The following is a 21,722-nucleotide window of genomic DNA, read 5'->3' as shown; positions in this document are numbered from 1 at the left end:
GTTTCTGGAGTTTCTCTGAGTCTCTTAGAAACTAGCAATAAACAAGAGAATACTAAGGAATCAAATCATAGAATTTTTTTTATTCTAAAAAAAGGTATTTATTAGATCTAACGTACAGTAAATCTAATATTATTTTGTTGTATCCAATGTAGTAACAGTCCAACCCAAGTCATGGAAAAACAAATGTGACCAACCAAGTATCCGAAAAAATTTCTTGTTACAAATAAAATTCCTTTGAGTCATCGGCAATTAGGTACCTACGAAAGACTGAGCCATGGGCAGTGGCAATTCTGTGGCACCATCAATGAGGGGCTGGAAGGTCAAGGAGTTTGAGCCCAAGTCTTATTAGGAGTTTAAATAAAGTCAGATTTTGACTAAGAATAGGTATTAGTCTTCTATTTAAAGGGATGTATTGCATTCTATTGGAAGTAGGATAATAAGTTTTTAAAATTTTATAAAAGCTATGAAGTTTTGTTTAGGTTTGTGTGCTGCAACCTTTCTCTAGGTGTGATGCCTAGAAATTTATCCTTTCTTTTTTGTTCTTAAATTCACAACTTAAAACACTTGCTAACAAAGATGGGTTTGTCACCATTAAACCCTAAAATCCAAAACTTTTTTTTTTTTTTGATAATTAAGAAAGAAGTATATTCAAGAACTACCTCATGAAAACACAAGGCAGAGCAAAGATTACAGAGGAAGAAACAAACAGAAAAAAAGAAAAGAAACACAAAAACAAACAGAAAACAGCAAAGAGCTAATTTCAAAGGAGAGAACAAAGAAACAAAGGGAGAGAATCACTAGAGGTGAGTCCCCAAGCCCTAGACCAATCAAAGAGAGAGCCACTAAAATAAGCAAGCAACTGGTCATCGGATTTGTCCCTATCCCCAAAAGTTCGCCAATTTCGCTCCCTCCAAATACACCACATTAGGCACAGCGGAGCTAGATTCCAGATGCTAGAAGAGTGCTTTCCCAACCAATTCCACTAACCGAAAAGCGTATCTGCAACCGATCTTGGCAAAACCCAAAAAATCCCAAAAGATCTTAAAACCAAACTCCACAACTTATAAGCTTTTTCACAATGGAGAAGCAAATGATTCACCGTCTCCCTATTACAACGACACATAATGCACCAGTCAACAAAATCAAAGCCTCTACATCGCAGAATGTCCCCTGTAAGAATCTTCTCCCAGGTTGCCGTCCAAACAAAGAAAGAGACGTGCGTAGGAGCCTTAACCTTCCAAATACCTTTCCAAGGAAAGAAAATAGGCAAGGGACTTCGAAGCCTATCGTAGAATGAGCGGATGTTAAAATCCCCTTTCTTCGACAATTTCCATATCATACGGTCACCCTGCTCAAATTGAGGTAAATTAGAACCCAAGGTATGAAGGAATTCATCCACCTCTCCCATCTCCCAATCATTTGGATCCCTAAGTAACAGAACCTTCCAGCTTCTCCGAGTCTCGGTCCCCAACCGTTCGAGAGAAGAGGCCACAGATGCCTCTCTATTAGTGGCAATCCCATACACTACCGGGAAGGAAAGATGGAGTGGTAGATCCCCACACCACTGATCTGTCCAAAACTTCACTCGATTCCCTGCCCCTACCTCAAACCGGATATGCTTGCTAAAAACCACCCAACCTTTTTGGATATTCTCCATAAACCACAACCATGAACAGCCCTACCTAGCTTGGAAGACCATCCCCCCCACTCTTCCCCAAACTTCAAAGCTACAACCCTCCTCCAAAAACGAGTCTCCTCAACCCCAAACCGCCATAACCATTTTCCTAGTAAGGCTCTATTAAAAGTAGTTAATTTCCTTATCCCCAAACCACCATTAGCCTTAGGAGCACACACCTTATCCCACCCCACCAAATGCATCTTCGAATCCCCCCACAGGAAATTCCTCTGAATCTTCTCAATCTTTTTAGCCACATGTGAAGGGATGGTAAAAAGAGATAAATAGTAAGTAGGAAGGCTAGAAAGCGAACTCTTAAGAAGAGTCAGATGACCACCTTTTGACAAATACAGTTTCTTCCAACCGGCCAACTTCTGATTAATTTTCTCCAAGATAGGATTCCAAATAGAAAGGGACTTATGGGAAGCCCCCAATGGCATACCAAGGTAGGTCATAGGCAAAGACCCAATCCGACAACCCAAAATCTCTACCAAGGAATGAACATTATTAACCTCCCCTATAGGAACCATCTCACCCTTCAAGACATTGACCTTCAAACCTGTCACAGCCTGAAAGCAAAAGAGAAGCATCCGCACATGAAGGATCTGTTCCATTTCTACATCACAAAACATAATAGTATCATCCGCAAACAGAAGATGCGAGACACATTCCCCTACACCCCGTCTTCCATCAGCCTTAAAACCCCTGATTAAGCTAGCACCTTCAACTCTTTTCAGCATTCTACTCAAGACCTCCATCATGACCAAGAACAAAATTGGAGATAGCAGATCCCCTTGTCTTAGACCCCTCGTGCTCCCAAAAAAGGCAGCTGCAGCCCCATTAATCAAAATAGAAAACTGGACAGTAGAAATACAAGTGCGAATCCACCTACACCACTTCTCCCCAAAACCCATTCTCTTCAAAAGATCTAGAAGGGTCTCCCAATTCACATGATCGTAAGCTTTCTCAATGTCTAGCTTACAAATGACCCCCGGGATCTTACTCTTCACTCAACTATCAACACACTCATTGGCAATGAGAACTGAGTCCAGAATCTGTCTACCTCCCACAAAACTATTCTGAGACTCAGAAATCAATTGATCTAAGACTAGTTTCAAGCAGTTTGCCAGAACCTTAGACAAGATCTTGTACAAGCTCCCCACCAAGCTAATAGGCCTAAAGTCTCGAATATTGGAAGCATCATTCTTCTTAGGAATAAGGGCTATAAAGGTAGCGTTCAAAGATTTCTCAAACTTACTATGATTATAGAACTCCTCAAAAACTACTAGAACATCACTTTCCACCACTTTCCAACAATGATGGAAAAAAGCCATAGAAAAACCATCTGGACCTGGAGCTTTATCTCCGACCAGCTCATTAACAACTAGAAGAATCTCCTCCCTCTCAAATCTCCTTTCAAGCCAACCCCTCTCCGACCCATCTATCTAATCAAACTCCAAACCATCCACAAAAGGCCTCCACTCCTCTGTCTCCTGATACAAATTTTTATAAAATTTTACTACCTAAGTAGCCACCTCAAATTCCTCCTCATAAATCACCCCATCCACCTCCAAAGTACTCAGATGATTAAACCTTCTACGGGAATTAGCCACCTTATGGAAGAATTTAGTATTATTATCTCCTTCCTTTATCCATAACATCCTAGATTTCTGTCTCCATGAGATTTCTTCCAAGGAGAGAAGATTCTCTACTTCAGATCTCACCACAGCTCTCTCGCAAGACTCTACATCAGAGAGGCCAAACTCCCCTTCCTTGGCATCTAATAATTTCAAAGCCTCTAATAATTGAGTCTTTTTGTGTCCGACGTGACCAAACCCCAAACGATTCCACTGAACGATATCTTCTTTCAAAGCCTTCAGCTTTTTGGCAAATACAAAACTAGGAGTGCCAGAGAACGAATGTCGATTCCACCAAGAATGCACTCTATCAGTAAACCCATCCGTCTTTAACCACATATTCTCAAACCTAAACAGGCTTTTCCCTCTCGCCATTCCCCCAGCCTCCACTAGAATAGGGAAATGGTCTGAAATAGGGCGAGGTAAAATCCGTTGGATCACATCCGGATAACGCTCCTCCCAATCAGGAGACACCAAAACTCTGTCTATCCTAGACATCGAAGGCTGGTCTGATCCGCTAGACCAAGTATAGCGCCCTCCCTCCAAAGGCAAGTCTATCAAATTAAGATCCTCAATGAACTCCGAAAAAAGTTCCATTGCCGGAGTAAGACGAGAATTACCCAACCCTTCACTAGGGAAACGAACAATATTAAAATCCCCGATGCAGCACCAAGGGACGTTCCAGTACTGTTGAACACCAACCAACTCGACCCACATTAGCCCCTCGCATTGTTATCAACTGGGCCATAGACCCCAGAACACGCCCAACTTAATCCGTCCCCCACCCCTTGCCACCTAACAGACACAGAAAAAGAACCCACCAAAAACTCCAACCTCTCTAAAACCTTACTATCCCACATCATCAACACCCTACCGGCTGTCTAGATAGCATCCAAAGCCACCCAATCCACAAAAGGACAACTCCACAGGTTGCCAACCATCTGTCTGTCCAGGCCAGTAAGCTTAGTTTCCTGAAGGCAGATTACATCACACTTCCACTCACGCAATAAATTTTTCACTATCGAACGTTTCCGACAGTCATTCAGCCCCTTAACATTCCAAGAAAGAATTTTTAAATTCATAAAGACAAGAAACCCTCAACTGATAAATTAGCTCAGCAGCCAACACACTACCTACCAACATAATTAACCGAAGATTGCAAATTCCTCAGCTCTCTCTTCCCTTTATCCTTATAGAGGACAACTTTTCTAGAGATTGGAACTTTCCTGTTTAACACTTTGGCAGCCTCCATCTCCCTCTCAATCTTTTTTAACAAGGCAATACATAGCTCCTCATGTCGGCTCAAAGGCAGCCCCACCAGTTTACTAAAACTAGGAAGTCTGTTCTTCACTCATCTAGAAACATCCAACATATTCACACACTCCACTGTCTCATTACCACAATTCAAGTCGGTTGACGAAGGTAACCCAAAGGGAGTGATTGACAACAGAGGCATAGAAAAACTATCCTCTCCGCCCAAACCCATACTGTTCAATCCTTCCTCCGCCAAAGCACTCACCCCAAGGACACCACACAGTGCCTTCGTGGGTAACACTGTTAAACTGGATTGCTCAAGATCAAGGACAGCTTCCGGCCTAATGTTGGCACAACTGACCCAACCACCTTTAACCCCATCCTTGTCACCCAAAACCACAAGCCCAGCTCGAGATAAGCTCAAAAAGAAATCCGCTAAAAAACTTTCAACCGATGACCACAAAAACACCTTAACTGACTTACCCGGTGACTCCATGGGTTCATCGAGGCTATTTCCGACGGAGAAGGGGCCGGCAACCTTACTCGGTGGTAACGAAGGTCCAACAAAGCTAGTTCCGACAGAGTAGAGGCCATCGGCCTTACCCAGAGGCAACCTGGGCTTGTCGGAGCTTGTTCCGGCGGAGAAAGGGCCGTCGGCCTCCACCAGAAGCTTTGCGCACTGGTCCGGCACTTCTGGCTCAAGATCGAATGACTGGGGATAGAACATGGGGTGCGCCAAAGTCAGCTGAGCCTGGGCTGATATTCCTTCTCTAGCCAGAGAGCTCTCGCCCACTTCAAATGTACTTGGGCCTGAAAAAACTGAGTTAAAGTGGCCCACACTTGTGTCGGTCAACACTGGGCCTGTTCCTAGGCCCATAACAGGCTTTACAACAGCCTGGTTAGTTCCCCTTGGAACCCATAAAAGGGCCTTTGATGCATCCTTTTTGCAATCCCATTTCACTGCCCGTGAATCCCCTTTAATCTTCATATCTCCTCCTTTCTTTCTAACCCAAGAAACCCGCCTCCTCCCTATCACATCAACTTCCACGACAAGACCTCTCCCTGTCCAGTAAGATCTCCTAAAATCACTCCTCTTCCCCTTTCCATAAGCTTTAGCATTCAAATTCAAACTTGGGAAACGTATCATAGCGTCTGCCAAATTTTGCTCACCTACCTCTACCACCTCATTAATGCTTTGCTCCCTCCTCACCCTTCCCACCACCTCCAACTTATCAGACTTACCCACCATTCCCCTATTTTTGCACCTGTGAGTCTTAGATTCATCCCCATCTTCTCCTCTCCTAACTGTGTTTTTTTCCCCTTGGCTATGAATCCTAGTTTCTTTGACTGCATTCTATCCTCTGTTCTACCGTGAAAGCCTTGCACAACTTCAATAAAAGTTCTAGAATTTTGAGCCTCCAAGTTAAACCTCCGCACCTGAGGAATGAACTTAGGAAGACCTTCTCCACCCACTACATATTAAGAAGGATTCAGCAATTTTCTAAGTTCCAGGCCAAAAGCCCTCCAACCAAATCTCTCTTTGCCTTCCAGTATAATAAGTGACCTCCTAGACCCACCAGCTTTGAGTTCAGTCAACAGCAAGAACTGACCATAAGAGTTGGAACTCCTTTGGAGAGTAAATGTAGTGTCACCTTCTCTAAAAGTAAAAAACTATTTGGAACTCTCCCCAACAACAAGATGTTCAATGTTAAACATCAGCCATTGTGCTGAATTCTTGCCCATAAAAACTGATCTCATACAGAATTTGCCCCTCTCAAAAATCCTTAACAAGAAATAACAACCCCCTTCCTCTACTACTAATTGAAAAGATTTGGACTCAATGAAGAAGCTACATACCCCCCCCCCCCCAATCAAAAGCTTAAGAAAACAGAGAGCTTATGTGTGCATCATCCCTAAATTTTGCCAAGAGAGAATCAGCTTCTTGTAACAAAAAAACTCAAAAAATCAGAGACAACTACGGACCTCATAAGTTTCTCTTATCTCTTCCCAAAACTTCAAAACCCATCCATCAAATAACCCCAAATTACACCCAAACAGCCCTGTCACTATTCATGGGTTACAGTCTAGGATGCATGGACACTTCATTTGGGGTGTCGTACCCGTGTCATACCGGTATCATGCATACTATTTCATATTATAATTTTTCAAAAATTACTCATGTCGCTGTGTCGTATCCCTACCCGTATCTTTACCCGTGTTTGTGTTCGAGCATCCTAGGTTACAATTCACAGCTTCAGAACAGCATCCCAAATCTTGGGTTTTCTCCTTTGTTTCATACTCGAACCCCGATATTCCTTCTATCCATTAAAAATCCAATTATCCCTTATTATTTTCCAAACTTTTTCCCACTAAACACTAGCCCTAATTCCTCAAACTTGAAGCTGCACAAGCATTCCTAAATATGATTTTACTTTGCTCCCCTTGTCCTACGCCAATAAAGTTTCTTTCACTTTCTGACTAACTTTGCCAAAATATTAATTAGCACACACAAGTAACATGTAATAGAATGCTAAAGATTCAAACCACAAAATTTCTCAATTCTTACGAAGGTACTTATTAGATATAGTATGTGCAATAAATCTAACAAAATTATTTTGTGTTATCAAAAGTATAACCAGTCCAACCCATTTCATGAAAAAAGGATTTAACAAATTAACTAACCAATAAAATTTTTTGTAACATATAATATACTAAGTCATGGTCATAAAGGTAAGCAAGTATTTACAGATACCTTGAGCCACTGGCAAAGAGGATTGTGTTATACCATCAGTTAGGAGCAGCAGTGATGATTCTACGGCGCCTAGAGTCGAGGGCAATGAGGAAATTTCACCCAAAAAAAAAAAAAAAAAAACAAGAGGGTTCTTTTTCGATGAATTCCTTTTGTTCCTGAAGTTGCTATTTCTAAAGTAGTTGTTTCTTCCTCACTCCCTCCCTACCGTCCACCCCCCCCCCCCCCCCCCCAATCCTTCTATTTCTAAGGTTTGTTTGTGTCTTAACAAGTTTGCCTACGTAGTCAACACAAGCAATAAATAAGAGAAAACTAAAGATTCAAGCCAGGGAAATTATTAATTCTAAGAAATGTTACTTATTAGATCTACTGTCTACAATAAACCTAATATTTTTTTGTTGTATCCAAAGTAGTACCAGTCCAACCCATTTCATGAAAATCAAATGTGACAAATTAATTAACCAACAAAATTACTTGTTAAAAATAAATTACCTTTGGTAATTGGCACTGAGGTATCTACGACACCATCAGCCGGGGGCAATAAGGACTCTGGCGCTCCTTGAGTCAAGGGAAATGGAGATTTTTCATCTGAAGAAAGAAAAAGATAAGTATTTTTTTCTATAAATTCCTTATGTTAATACCTATCCAAAAAAAAAAAATTGTTCATGTTTAGTTCCTTTTGTTTCCAAAGATGTTGCTATTTCTAAACATATTTCTTCCTCCCTTACTCCCATTCCTTCTGTTTTTTTAGGTTCTTTTATTGTCTTTGCAACTTTGCCAAAATATTAGACACAAACAATAATTAAGCGAATACTAATGATTCAAGTCATAGAGATTATCAATTCTAACGAAAGGTACTAATTTGATCTAATTCTTACAATATATCTGATAGAACTATTTTTTTTTTCTTTTTTTTATGAAGAGTAGTACCGGTTCATCCCATTTAACTAACCAACAAAACTACATGTTAAAAATAATACAACTTGAGTCATGGGAAATGAGGTATCTACAACACCCTCAACCATCGGGAATGAGGATTTCGTGCAGGGGTGGCTCCACTTGTAACTTAGGGTGGTCACAGGTTTACCCTAACTTGCCAAAAAATGTGTGTATATATATATATATATATATATATAGACACACACTAAAATAACCTATTTTGACCACTCTAATGAAAATATTGACCACCCTGACTTAAGAATTACAAGAATTTAGGTTCAATAAAAATAAAAGTAATGCTACGTTCATAACATTTTTATAATAATTTCATAACAAATAAATTGGTTACTAATACTAATTTAGGCCCAATATTGACATCACTTTTTAACCTATTAATAACAAATTTTTGTGTAAGATTTGTTTTTAAAATGTTGTAGATAATATAATCCTTAACATAATCCAAAAATAATTCTAGCCCCTTAAACATAATCCTTAACAAAAAAGCCCAAATAAGAACAACAGAAAAGCCCAAAAAACAACAAAAATAATCCGAACAAAAACAAACAACAATGAGTGAACAAATTATTTAACAAAAAAACCTATTCAAAAAGAAAACTAATCATTCAAATTTGTAACTTTTTCAACTTATTACATAAAAATATTTTTATTTTTATTTTTCCTTGAAAAAAAGACGCAAGAAAAATATTGTAGTATGAATTCTCTTTAGCAGTGCCGACAGTTATGTTCTTTTTGGCTATGCAATTGCAATAATTTTGCTCTCCTTAAGTCCATTTTCATTATGTGATTACAATATCCACAATTGGGATTGATATACCAATTTAATTAAAATTAAAGCTCAAAAAACCAAAATAAAACAAACAATTTTAAAATGTCTAAAATACAAAATAAATCAAAGCAATAAAGTCAATATATATATTTTTATACTCTAGAGGTAGATTAACGTAAACTAAATTTTAGCACAACCAAAAATTAATAACATTTGCTATCAATATTTTTTTCCTTATAGAATCATTATTATATACAATTATTTTTTTTATAATATTATTATATACAATTAATGGTTGGACAAGTTAAAAATTTTAAATTTCATAGATAACAATTTAAATGATTTTTTTTTTTCATTTGTTTCAAATAAACTTATATTTATTTTCTAAGTAGATATTTTATATTTTTGCATAAATATAAAAAATTATATATATATGCATTTAGTTACATAAATATGTAAATGTATTTCATGTATATACATGAAGTTACAAACTAGTAAATACATTAAATCAAATATAGTTAAAAAAGTTACTGAAGGTAAGTCAAACCCTTATTTTGCATAACTTTAGTTTACAACTACAAATGTTAAGTCATTTTGTAGTTGTACTCTGATTATATAATATATTATAAATCCAGTTTAAAACAATAGTATTACTATTTTCGTGTGTATCCTAATAAATATTACTTTTTATTCAGGGAAAAAAAAAAAAACCTATTACTAATCAAAGCCATTTGATGAATAAAATTATGACCAATTAATTAACCAACAAAACTTGTTACAAACAATATACCTTCAATCATGGGCGATGATGATCCTGTGGCACCTTCAGATGTAAAAGAAGTCACTTTATCGTCACTTACGAACACAATCTTTTCACGATAATGTAAATTGTTCAATGATGCCTCTGTTGTAAGTGCAGTCACAAGCTCCTGAGATTCAGAAATCTCAATTCTTTCTACTGAAGGAAGTTCTTTGGGCAAGTTCCCCCTCAGCTTGGGGCATCTCCGTATACAAAGCTGTTGCAGGCAAGGGAGCACATTTGATGGAACCCACTTTGTCCATTTTGACATCCCCTCAAATGTTAGCCTCTCCAAATACCTAAACCCCCTATGCATCCACGTAGGTGGCTCAGTATTGAAATCAGGACCCACCTCCTCCACTGCATCCATGCATTCAATAATGAGGACTCTAAGTTTTTGTAGTTTCCCGAGTGATGGCAAGGTTGAGCAACTATTGCAATTGCTAAGACGTAGGAAAACCATGTCGTTGAATATGTTCTTACCATCTAACCACGATGGAAATTTTGGACTACAGTAAAAGTTAATGGTAAGCCTCTTCAAACTACAACTAGGTTTTAGCCCTGCAAGCACCTTTCTAGCATTTTCTGGATCAGCAGTATTTTCATCCCATTCCAACACTAGCTCTTCAATAGAATGCTTGTCCATCAAGGGGGTACCATGTGCAACGTTCTCAGAGGTCACGTTCTGCAACTTCAAAATGTGAAGTGTTCCTTCAAGACAATTAATATCTTTTAACTCTATAAGAGAGCCACTTTTTTTGCCCACAATAAAGCAAGGTAGTAATCGGAGATTTCTTAATTTATCCATATCTCTTGGCATCTCACTTAAACCGCTTCCACTAACATCAAGATTAAGCAAGTTCACAAGTTTTGACGTGTTTTCTGGCAATTCAGTAAGAGAATGACAATTCGACAATATCAATGATTGTAAATTGTAGAGTTCACAAACCGATTCAGGTAATCTCTTAATTGGAGTGTGAGAGAGATCAATGTACCGTAAATGCTCCAAATTGCCAATTGAATCAGGTATCTCAGTGATATGGTAATGAGATAAAGATAGCACTCGTAAAAATTGCAGTTTGGACAACAAATTCTGCAGTTCAGTAGCACGTAAATGACGTGATTCATGATCAAGTGGCAAAAAAGTCCTTAAACGTTTGGCTCTATCTATGGCCTCAAATATCACTGAATTTTCATATTTGCCGCCAACAAGTGACAAATACCGAGTATTTAAAGGCATTTCAGAAGGATGATTATCCTCCAATCTGAAACAATACCTCGTAGACACATAAGCAGCCAAGTTATTCATACACATCCGGAAACTTGATTCATTGCGACTTGATTTCTGAAAAAAAGGCTCCAATTCAATGATATTACTAACCTCTTTCACTGTTTTCCATATTGAGCGCGGTTTCAGAAAACCTTCTGCCATACATAAGAGGACTAACTTCTCCATCTCAAATTCATAATCTGGGGGAAATATGGAACAATATGCAAGGCATCGCTTTAGATCTTCAAGAAGTCTGAAATTAGGGACAACGTGAACATTTTCCCTTGAATCTGACGAAGGCTTCAGGCGCTTAAGTATAGCTTCCCACTCCTCCTGTTGTAGCTTAAAACGCAAGAGATACCCAAGTATTCTCACTGATGAAGACAAGCCGTGACACATCTGCACAATTTCTTTGCCAATAACTTCTAGTTGTGTATCTGAAGTAGGGTTTTGGTCTCCAAAAGCAAATTTTGCAAATATCAGCCAACATTTTTCCTCTGATAATGGCTCCATATAATAAGTTCTGACAGCATACTTCGTTGATGCAATAACTTTGTTGCGCGTTGTCACAATAATACGACTTCCATTTGCGGCAAATTTGAAAGCAGATCGTAAGGCCTCCCATCCTTTAGAACTAGGAATCCGTTTCGCACCATCAAGAACAAGTAGAAATCTCTTCCCCTTAAGGTAATTCTGCAATTCAAATCCAAGTTGATCCAACTCTAGTTTGTCGGGATCATTATACTTTTCCTTGAGATCCTTATACTGCCAAGTGAGGAATTTCAAAATTGACTTTATCACCCAGTTGAAATCATCTGGAACGTCAACCCAGGCCTTCCCGTCAAAATGGTGGCTTAGTCTCTGCTCGTTGTAAACAAGCCTAGCAAGAGTGGTTTTCCCTATCCTACCATTGCCCACTATGGAAATCACAGGCAACTGTTTATCATTTGCATCATCTGACAGCAAGAGCTTAATAATTTCTTCTTTATCACAATCCATACCGAATACCTCAGAATCATCTACAAAACAAATATAATCTGTTGGATCTGACTCATCTACAAAATAAATATAGTCTGTTGGATCTAGAGGTTGCTTTTGACTCTCCAGTTGCTCGATTTTATATGTTCGTCCAGCCAATCCGAGTACATCTCCTGCCTTCACATAGGATTCTATACAGCGACGGATGTCCTCCATCTTTTCAGATAATTGTCCATCCAACTTGTGTCTCAAAGCTTCAGTGTGAATCTTATCCACGAGATCCTCTGTATTAAAGACAGCTTCCTGAAGCTCCTCGAGCCACAGTTCAAGCATAATTCTCTCGTGCTTCTTCACTTCAAGCACGCTTCTCTCATGCTGCTTCTCCTCATCATCAAGCGCACCTCCCTCGTCCTGCTTCTCCTTATCATCAACTTTGTACCGCTTCTCAAAATTATCGACCATCTCAGCAAGTGTCTTCAACAATTTCTCCGACTCCACCGACTTCTTCAGCCATTCATAGTAGATTATCTGTTCTTCCAAGAATTCGAAAAGAAATTCCTCCTGTTCTCCATAGATTTCTAATAATCTGGACAAAGGAAACATCTGAACTTTACAGCCTTGTAATTTAACAATTTTCTGCTCTCCAAAGATTCCGGATAAAGAGGAAAAAAGCGATTCCAGCCGCTCAATATCCCCTTTCACCAGGTTCCAGCTGTAATCCATTTTCGTGAAAGACGGCGAAGTAAAAGGCATATACGACCACGAATGAAAGAGACGGTATTCAGCTTTTCAAGTATCTCGGCGGATTCTTGAAAGATTCAGGCAAAGAAGGAAGAAAGCTAACTTCCGGGATCAGAAGGTGTTCTGTCGACTTTGACTTCGTTACATAACGTAACGGAATAGCAGAATTACGCGGGAAGTGAAGGGCAAATAGTGGAAGAAGAAAGAGATTCGGTTCAAGGCGGAGATGGTTTCACATATCCGAAGTCAAGAAAGAGAGATAGTAGAAGGTGAAAGCCAAATAGTGGGGAAAGAGATCGGTTTTCACCTTGGGAAGTTTTCACCTTGGGAAGTTTTGGACGATCGCTCTCAGCGGATTCTGACATAGGATTCAAGCAGATATGGAAGAAAACTTCCTTTGATCTGAATTATGAGGCAAAATTTGGTATTTAGACTGTTTTTAGAAATTTTTTTTGTGAATAGCATGCGCGTCAAACTATGTAGCAAGTTGGACTGATTTTGGAACTCGAGTTTGCGAAACTCGAGTTTGGGCTGGAAAGCAAACACTATAGTAGCGTTTTTTTAGTGCCTATAGCAGCGTTTATAGAAAACGCCACTATAGGGTCCATATAGGGGCGTTTTTGACAAACGCCACTAAAAAAAACGCCACTATAGTTTGAATTTTGAGCTGGGACTCGAGTTTGCCAGTCCAACTAACTAAATAGTTTGACACGCATGTTATTCACAAAAAAATTTCGAAAAACAGTCTAAATACCAAATTTTGCCTGAATTATGAAGTTGCTGTTTCGACGGTTTTTTCTTTCTTTATGGTTGAGAGTTACATAGGACACCGCCAGCCACCACGACCCAACACAAAACCGGACCAGATCTCAGCCGCGATCCATGATCCACCGATGAAAGGGAAAGAGAACCGGTGAGAAGAGAGAAGAAAAAATAAGAAGATAAAAACGGCACAGGATAAGTAAAGAGAGGAAAAAAAAAAAAAAAAAACTGAGAGGGAGAAATGGCGGAAAAGAGGGAAGACATAAAAGAGGGAAAGGGAAAATATTTTTTAAAATACAGGAAGAGAGAGAATAAATAAAACATTATTTTTAATACAAACTAGCATAGGATGAAAAAAGATGAAAAAAAAATTATATATATATATATATTTTGCATCTTTAAACACTATTTTATCAATTTACTTTATATTTTTATTTTTATTTTTATATGCAACTCAATAAAATAATATAAATTACTTAATAAAATAATAAAAAGTATTATTCTCTCTTATTTTTCTCCCATTATCTTTTTCTCTTCACGCATAACCACAAGATTAAAATTTTTTTTTCTTGTTGCATATATGCAACCTCACTATTCATAGGTTGCAAATTTTTTTAAGCATAGAAACTTGGATGGAGTGGGTTTTTGCTGTTTTGGATTGTAAAATAGCAACTGGGGGTATTTACACTCCTATTGCTAGTGCTCTTAGCTTTATTTCTTAATTTTTTAAGTATAGCTCGTCTGTAGCTTGCATTTTTTTAGTATTTTAGTTGCTAGCATCTTTAAATGCTTTACAAGAAGTGATAGATGATATTTTAATTTTTTTGGCGAAACTACACTATTTGTATTTGATGTATATTTGAAATTTACCTTATGAGTGTAATTGGTCCCTCAAGTTCTAAAAGTGCATTATTGGTCCCTTTAATTTTAAAGATGAGTAGTATTAGTCTATCTTTAACTACTATTAGAATTATTTATATGGCTAATTGAATAGTGATCCAGAATTTTTTTAACTAACAAAATTACAAAAATTATTTTACATGTAACTGACCCGGTTCCAAAATCAAATTTTTATCCTACTCGGTTCTAAATCAAACCCAGCTTGGCCATCCCCATCTAATTCTAAAACGCAGGAGACAAAAGATCTCTCTTCACCTTAATCAAATCTTAACCCTATAGCAAAGCCCTCATTGCCTCAAACAATCCAATAAGAAGAAGAAGACATGATGGGCTCCGTTGTTGGCTGGCAGTGCACTTTTTTCTCCTTGCTCCTCTAACTAACGCTACACCAAAAAAGGGTTGTCCAAGAAGGACTTCTCTCTTTCTTTCTCGAAGAGATCAACGACATTGTACCTTGTTATTATCTCGTATAACATGTGCTTTGATTGTTGATTATTTAGAGCCTGTTTGCCCAAGGAAAATTCATCACTCAATTTCCGTCACTCAGTTTCCATCACTCATCACTCAATTTTTCACATCCGTTTGGCATCATCACCCAATTTCTATCACTCAATATTTTTCACACTATTCATGGGCCCCACACCTGTTACTGTGTCAGAGCACTTCTGTTTTGTTACTCGCGGAATATTTTCATCCCATCAAAATTTATTTTTTCTCATTTCCCCTTCCCCTTCAGCCCTGTCACTCTCCCAAAGCAGAAACCCAAACCCAGAAAAATTTCTCAAGCTCTCTCGCCTCGTCAGGACCATCATCACTAGTGAACAACACCCAACTCTCCGACGTGTACAGCGGCACGATCTCCTCCGTTGTGACCCATTTCCCAACGGCGCCAATGAGGAAACCCAAACACATAAAAATTTCTCAAGCTCCCTCGCCTCATCAGGACCATCATGAGTGAACAACACCCAACTCTCCGACGTGTACAGCAGCGCGATCTCCTCCGTTGTGACCCATTTCCCAACGGCGCCGATGAGGAAACCCAAACCCATAAAAATTTCTCAAGCTCCCTCGCCTCATCAGGACCATCATGAGTGAACAACACCTAACTCTTCGACGTGTACAGCGGCGCAATCTCCTCCGTCGTGACCCATTTCCCAGCGGCGCCGACAAGCAACAACAACAACGTCACCCATTTCCCCATTTTGTCACAAACGATCTCCTCTGACCCAAGATGGTGCTACTTCATCCCTTGAACGTACTCTTTCACCTTTTTTATTTATCTGATTTGTGTGATTTGCATTTGGGTTTTGAGAAAAATGAACAGAAATAGCTTGAACTCTATTTGCCTTTGTTTTTCCCCGTTGTTTGGTTGGTGAGAAAATAATAAAGGGACATGCTTTTTTGGTTTTTTTTTTTTCTTTTTTGTTTATATGATATTATTGTGCTTACCCATTGCCGGTTTGCTTCAATGGTTTGAAGTATGCAAATGGGTTTTACTCTAAATAACCCATTTTCCCACTGTTTGAAGTATGCCAGTTTGCTTCAATGGTTTGATCTACTGAACTCCCATGGTTATGGGTTTATTTTATTTATTTTTTAAATAATTTATGGAACTAATTTATGGTGCTTCTCTATTTGATTTATTTTTTTTCAATTAAGCTGCTTGTTCTTGTTACCAACCAATTGCTCTGTAGATATTACTGGTGCTTCTTTGTTTGATTTTGTTTGCTATGAATTATGAATTATGAATTATGATTTTGTTTGCTCTGTTGATTTTGTTTGCTATGAATTATGAATCTTAAAGGTCCATTGGGATTGAAGTATTGGAAATGGTAAAAACTTGTTGAGGTAGAGGCTCAAAAACAAAGATATAAGAAAGGATAAGTTAGGATCGATGGAAAAATGGTTTGGAAATTATGTTCTCAACCTTGAGAAACAAAGAAAAATGGGAATCATATGAGGTTCGAAATTTTCATCGCTTTTATGATAGACATGTATGATTTAGGACCTTGTTTGGTATTTTGAAAGAGGCATAATGAAACTGATTATGTTGTGGTTAAAGGTGTAGAAGCAATAAGTAAATAACGTAGTAAAAAAAAAAAAAGCAACAATCTGTAAAACAAATGGCATTGTATTTTTAACTAGAAGTTTGTTTATCACCAATTGTTAACATCTCTAGAACTTATCATGTATGTGAAGCAGTGAGATATTATATAGGGGGTGAAACAATCTCTTGTTTTCAAGTTATGGGTTTTAGAAAGTGAAAAAAAGTCACACTTTTTGGAGACTCAATTTTGTTTGGAGACTCACACTTTTTATGTACTACCATATGTTAATGCAAAATTTTATTACTATATTTTTTGTATAGTAGCTATCAATCCTTTTCACTTTGTTCCACTAATTCTCACAACTTTTCAATTTTTTTTTTTTTTTACTACTACTATTTTCATACATGTGAATTCAAAAAATGACTTGGGCTTCTAGTGATTGTTCTCTAATTTTGGATTTTTAGACTAATGATTGAATTCTGGCTCTTATCATGATCATGATTGTGCTGTTAATACCGTACTAGACAACATCTGAGTTTGTACTTTAGAATGGGGTGTCTTGTTACAGTTTATATTATTATGCACAAAGCAGTTGTAAATGCCTTCTTTTTTAGAGAAACTTTTGTTACAAAATACTTTGCCTACTTGAACTTACATAGGAATAGGATGATTAGTGACAATTATGGTTTAGATGTGTACTTTGGAAATTATAAATAATCATAGTTATCAAAACCAAATTTCACCACTTTTTGAGCTGGTAGGATTGTACCAACTATAGGATTTGTTTTGAAACTGACATAGTGCCTGACTCAAGTACATTATAGCATATTTTGTAGAGTGCAACTGTATTATAATTTGTGTTTTCAGGAATGTACCAAGCTAACATACATTGCCAACACACAACACTAGCACATACCAAAGCTCAGACCCCTATCATGTCCAAATCACAGAACCCACTGACCACTAGACCCAACTCACACCAAGCTGAAGCCCACATAAACCTAGAACTCAAAACTCCCTCCCTCCCTTTCACCGACTCTCAACCCCATCATTTGTTTCCAAGGAATAATCGTAGCATGTCCTAATATATCTTAGAAGCACAATTTATATAAAAAGTGCATTCCATTAAAATATAAAACTGAAGTAAAAAAATTATAAGGAAAATAAATTGGAGAAGAGGGAAAACAATTTGTTGTGGATATTTTATTTCAAGGAGTCTGATTTGTCCACACACACACACACACAAGTTCATAAATAACATAAACCTTCGTATTATCCATACAAAACATAATATAAATGTAAATAGAACAAATCGAATCCATAGAACATAAAAACCAAATAGCTTAGACATAGGAGATACAATGCATCATCAATCCTCCTCCGGGTTTAAAATGTCCTCAATCCAAGACTTCCTCCTATGCTCCGGCATACACATAAACACTACCCTATTATCCTTTTGCTGCAAAACCTTTAACATCTTGATGTAGGCCTTGTTACTCAGATCCGCATACGTGTTCAGCACGCCCATTGCCTTGGAAAGTGAACAAGGATCACCCCCTACAACGGATTGAGAGAATTGGTCAGATGAACCGCTAGCCCTGCCGAGTTTACCACTATACCTACGTTCGGACATTGCGTTGTACTCTTTTAGGGCCGTAGTCATTTCACTTACCCTATCCGACTTCTTCAAGGCCTTCTTACCCTTGCCACTTGCATCTTGCACAGGACGTTTTTCCTCCCTCCGGGTTACCTCCTCAACCTCAGCATCCTCCACAGTTTGTGGGAAACTATCAAAGTTAGGGGTGTAACAATCATCGTCCAGATGAGTGGGTGCACTTGCATTGGCATTGGCATTGGCATTGGCAAGCTCTTCTTCTAAGGCACGCTCCTCGTCACTATTTAGGGGATGAGTGTTTGAGGAGATCTGGAGGTTCCCAATCGCAATACTAGTGGTGAATAATTGCTGCAGTGATAGGTAGTCTGGGCATCCCTGTTTCCTTAAGTTAGCTGCACCACGATTGGCCTGCAATATCCTTGGAAACATTAGCACACTGAACACAACAGTTCATCTATTACCAACTTGGAGGCAAATTGCATAAATAAATAATTGCAATAGGTTTATAATTAATAAACAATAGTAAACATACCGCAATCACATTCTGCACACTTCGTCAGAACAAGTCACTGTTTGGGTCTGCTCGTCCCATCCCAACCCCATGTGTCTTAGCAATTGGCTCCACTTGCGTTGTTTGAGTCGAAGCCTATTGTGCTTCTGTTGAACTTGCTTAAAGACAAAGTCTTTCCTGGTCCTTTGGTTAAGTTCAGCTGTAATTGATGCCCATGTAGGACCCTTGAACACACCGCTTGGCATGTTACCTTTAAGTTGTTCCTCCAACATGATCTCAATAAAAATATGTTCTACATATGGAGGCCACTTTTTCTCATCTGTCTCTTGTGATTCATGTGCCATCTATTTGAAATATCTCACGTGGTAAGCTCATGATAGATAATAATTTTAAGAATTGATTAATAGGACTATAGGATTCATGTACCATGTAGATTTAAAGAGTCCAAAAAATAAAAAATATTCCACAGTTAAATCAACATGGATAAGAAAAAGCATGCACGAAATGTAAGAAATAATGGCAATATATAACAAACAGTGGTAATATATAAATACTTCATCGAGGTTTACCACATATATTGTGTAACCAGATATACAAAAGATGGAAGATCGAAACAATAAGTTAGTAAACAGTTGTAAGTGGCCACAAATACAACTAGGTTAGTGCATGGTTAAGTACATGGTAACCCATAACAAAGTACGCTACTGAACATAAAGGGAACAAAATATGTCAGCAGTATATCAAAAGGGACATGCACTACATTAGTTCGACTACGCATCCACCTCTTACTGAGGCGGGTCATCGGACAATCGGTCTGGAGAGGTCACAGGGGAAACATTGGGCCTAAGAGCTCTGGTACAGACCCCCATTGATCTTTGATAATTCCGTCGAGTATGCTTCCACCTCCTCATTACCCACCTCACAGTAAAAGCCTTCCCCAAGCAGGCATTAATAAAGTTTGTGATCTCCTCCCACACGTGCGCATTGGCATGATAAGGACGCAAATTCCCACAAACAAAGTGTCCAAGTATGGGGTCACACAACAGATCCTCACAATTGGCATCCCATGTTCTCAACTCCGCAACCATCTTAAAGAACAACACACACATCTCATACACAATCATATCACAAGTACAATAAAGATATCCCAATATTTTTAGAGGAACAAATATTGAGCATAGGATCCATTTTAATATGTATATATGACTGCAATGACATGTACTGACTTATGTTGTTTGAAATTCATAAACAATATTAAAGATATAAGACAAAAAAGAAGACACAAATCATCGTATCAGTTGTTAATAAATTCAAACCAAACAGTGTGCAGTGCTGGAACTAAATTAATGTGATTTACAAAGGCCACCATAACTAAAAAGCAAGACTTTCCCCTCTGTCTAAGCAAGACTTTTTTGTTTTTTTTTTTGCTATGTACTTTGTAGGAATTTCCTAGTACACGAAATTAATGTGATTTACAAAGGCCACCATAACTAAAAAACAAACATCAGAGACCAAACATTGTGTATTAAGTAGCATAAAAAAGGCAAGCACCAAAGTTTCCAACCTAGACCACAAGGTGCAGATGGATTAAGAAAAAAAAAAGCAATATTTTCTATAGTGTTTTTCAATTATAATTGTTTGTTATGTCAAGAAATGACAAAGTGCCAATTCTTACATCAGAGACCCTAACACACATGCACACCTGGGGAAAAAAAAAATCCTTAATTCAGAAAAGGAAAGAAAGGCAAGAAGCTGTTGAATAAAGCAAAAACAGATAATCAGATAAAAACTAGCAAATTTCAGAAATTCATTTTTCTTAAAAAAATAAAAACTCTGTTAGTATTTTTTTTAATATCATACACGAGATAGCATATAATGGCCTTTGCTAAAAAAGTATCATCTGTTCATAATATGGTAAGCTGGGTTTGAAGCCCTACAATCTCAAACAGAACAATGGGCTAGAACCCTAATGATACAAACTCCTTTTTCTCTAATAGACAATTGGGGGTGCCATGTCTAAAATAGTTCAATGAAAGCCATTGCTAACATGATTTCTATATGATGGCCAATAAAAGAGAATGAAATAGAAAACAATTAGCAGGAGGTAGACAGGAGGTAGAATCACTCAGTGCTTGTCAGTAAGGCACAGTCTACTTGTGCTTTATATACCTCTGCCAAATTTTCAAATTATCTTTATCCTTATGATGAACTAAAGCTCATACCAATTTTATGCATTTCCACATAGCTAGAATATTACTCAAAACACCTAGCCACATTAACATAGCATTTTTTTTTTTTAATCTCATTCGAGAAAACACACACAAGAATCCAAGCCTAACTAAGTATTTTACAGAACAATCAACTTGTCAAATTAAGGTTGTCTTCAAACTTAAATTTAAAACTAGTGCAGAAATCAAACATACAAGACCAATCAATTTCAGGTCACTAAGACAAGCCGGAGCCCAGCCAAAGCATGGTCTAACAAGCCTTTCAATCTTAATTAAAGGGCTCAAAAAAATGGGAGGGACAACTGTTACAGGTAGCTCATTGTACAACTGTTACAGGCCATTACCAAACTAGAAGCATATTCTAAAATCAAGATACATTTATAATTTTTTTAAAACAAAAAATGCATTGCCGTTTCCACTTAGGAGAATGCTGATAAACTTACTACATTAAGATTCAGAATTCATAGCAAACAAAATCAAACAAAGAAGCACCATCAACATCTACAGAGCAATTGGTTGGTAACAAGAACAAGCAGCTTTATTGAAACAAAAAATCAAACAGAGAAGCACCATAAATTATTTTTTTTAAAATAAAATAAACCCATAACCACGAGAATCCAATAGATCAATTGAAGCAAACCCAAACATCAAACAAAGAAAAAAAAAAAAAAAAACTGCAAACAAATAAGCACAGGTTCACCACGATTGAAAACCCATAACCACGGGTTTCAATAAATCAAATAAAATGCTTACCCAAACATCAAACAAAGAAAAAAAAAATAGATCCGCAAACTTACATCACCACGGGTTGAAAACCCATCATCACGGG

General features: G+C 37.8%; 2 protein-coding genes across 2 annotated transcripts; both read right to left on the bottom strand.

Moving 5' to 3' along the window:
• Positions 1 to 10,029: 10,029 nt before the first annotated feature.
• LOC115984611 (putative disease resistance RPP13-like protein 1) lies at positions 10,030 to 12,811 on the bottom strand. The gene is made up of 2 exons (XM_031107632.1): positions 10,140 to 12,811; positions 10,030 to 10,057 (listed from the first exon to the last, which is right to left on the bottom strand). The coding sequence occupies exons 1-2, from the start codon at positions 12,809 to 12,811 to the stop codon at positions 10,030 to 10,032; spliced, it is 2,700 nt and encodes an 899-aa protein (XP_030963492.1).
• Positions 12,812 to 17,908: 5,097 nt separating this feature from the next.
• On the bottom strand, positions 17,909 to 19,009 carry LOC115984610. The gene is made up of 2 exons (XM_031107631.1): positions 18,707 to 19,009; positions 17,909 to 18,562 (listed from the first exon to the last, which is right to left on the bottom strand). Exons 1-2 carry the CDS (start codon positions 19,007 to 19,009, stop codon positions 17,909 to 17,911), a joined length of 957 nt encoding a protein of 318 aa, XP_030963491.1.
• Between the last annotated feature and the right edge of the window lie 2,713 nt (positions 19,010 to 21,722).

Source organism: Quercus lobata, chromosome 4, assembly GCF_001633185.2.
Source record: "Quercus lobata isolate SW786 chromosome 4, ValleyOak3.0 Primary Assembly, whole genome shotgun sequence".
Classification (NCBI taxonomy): Eukaryota; Viridiplantae; Streptophyta; class Magnoliopsida; order Fagales; family Fagaceae; genus Quercus; species Quercus lobata.
Note: the sequence above shows the minus strand (reverse complement) of the source record. Positions and strands in the feature narration are given on the sequence as shown.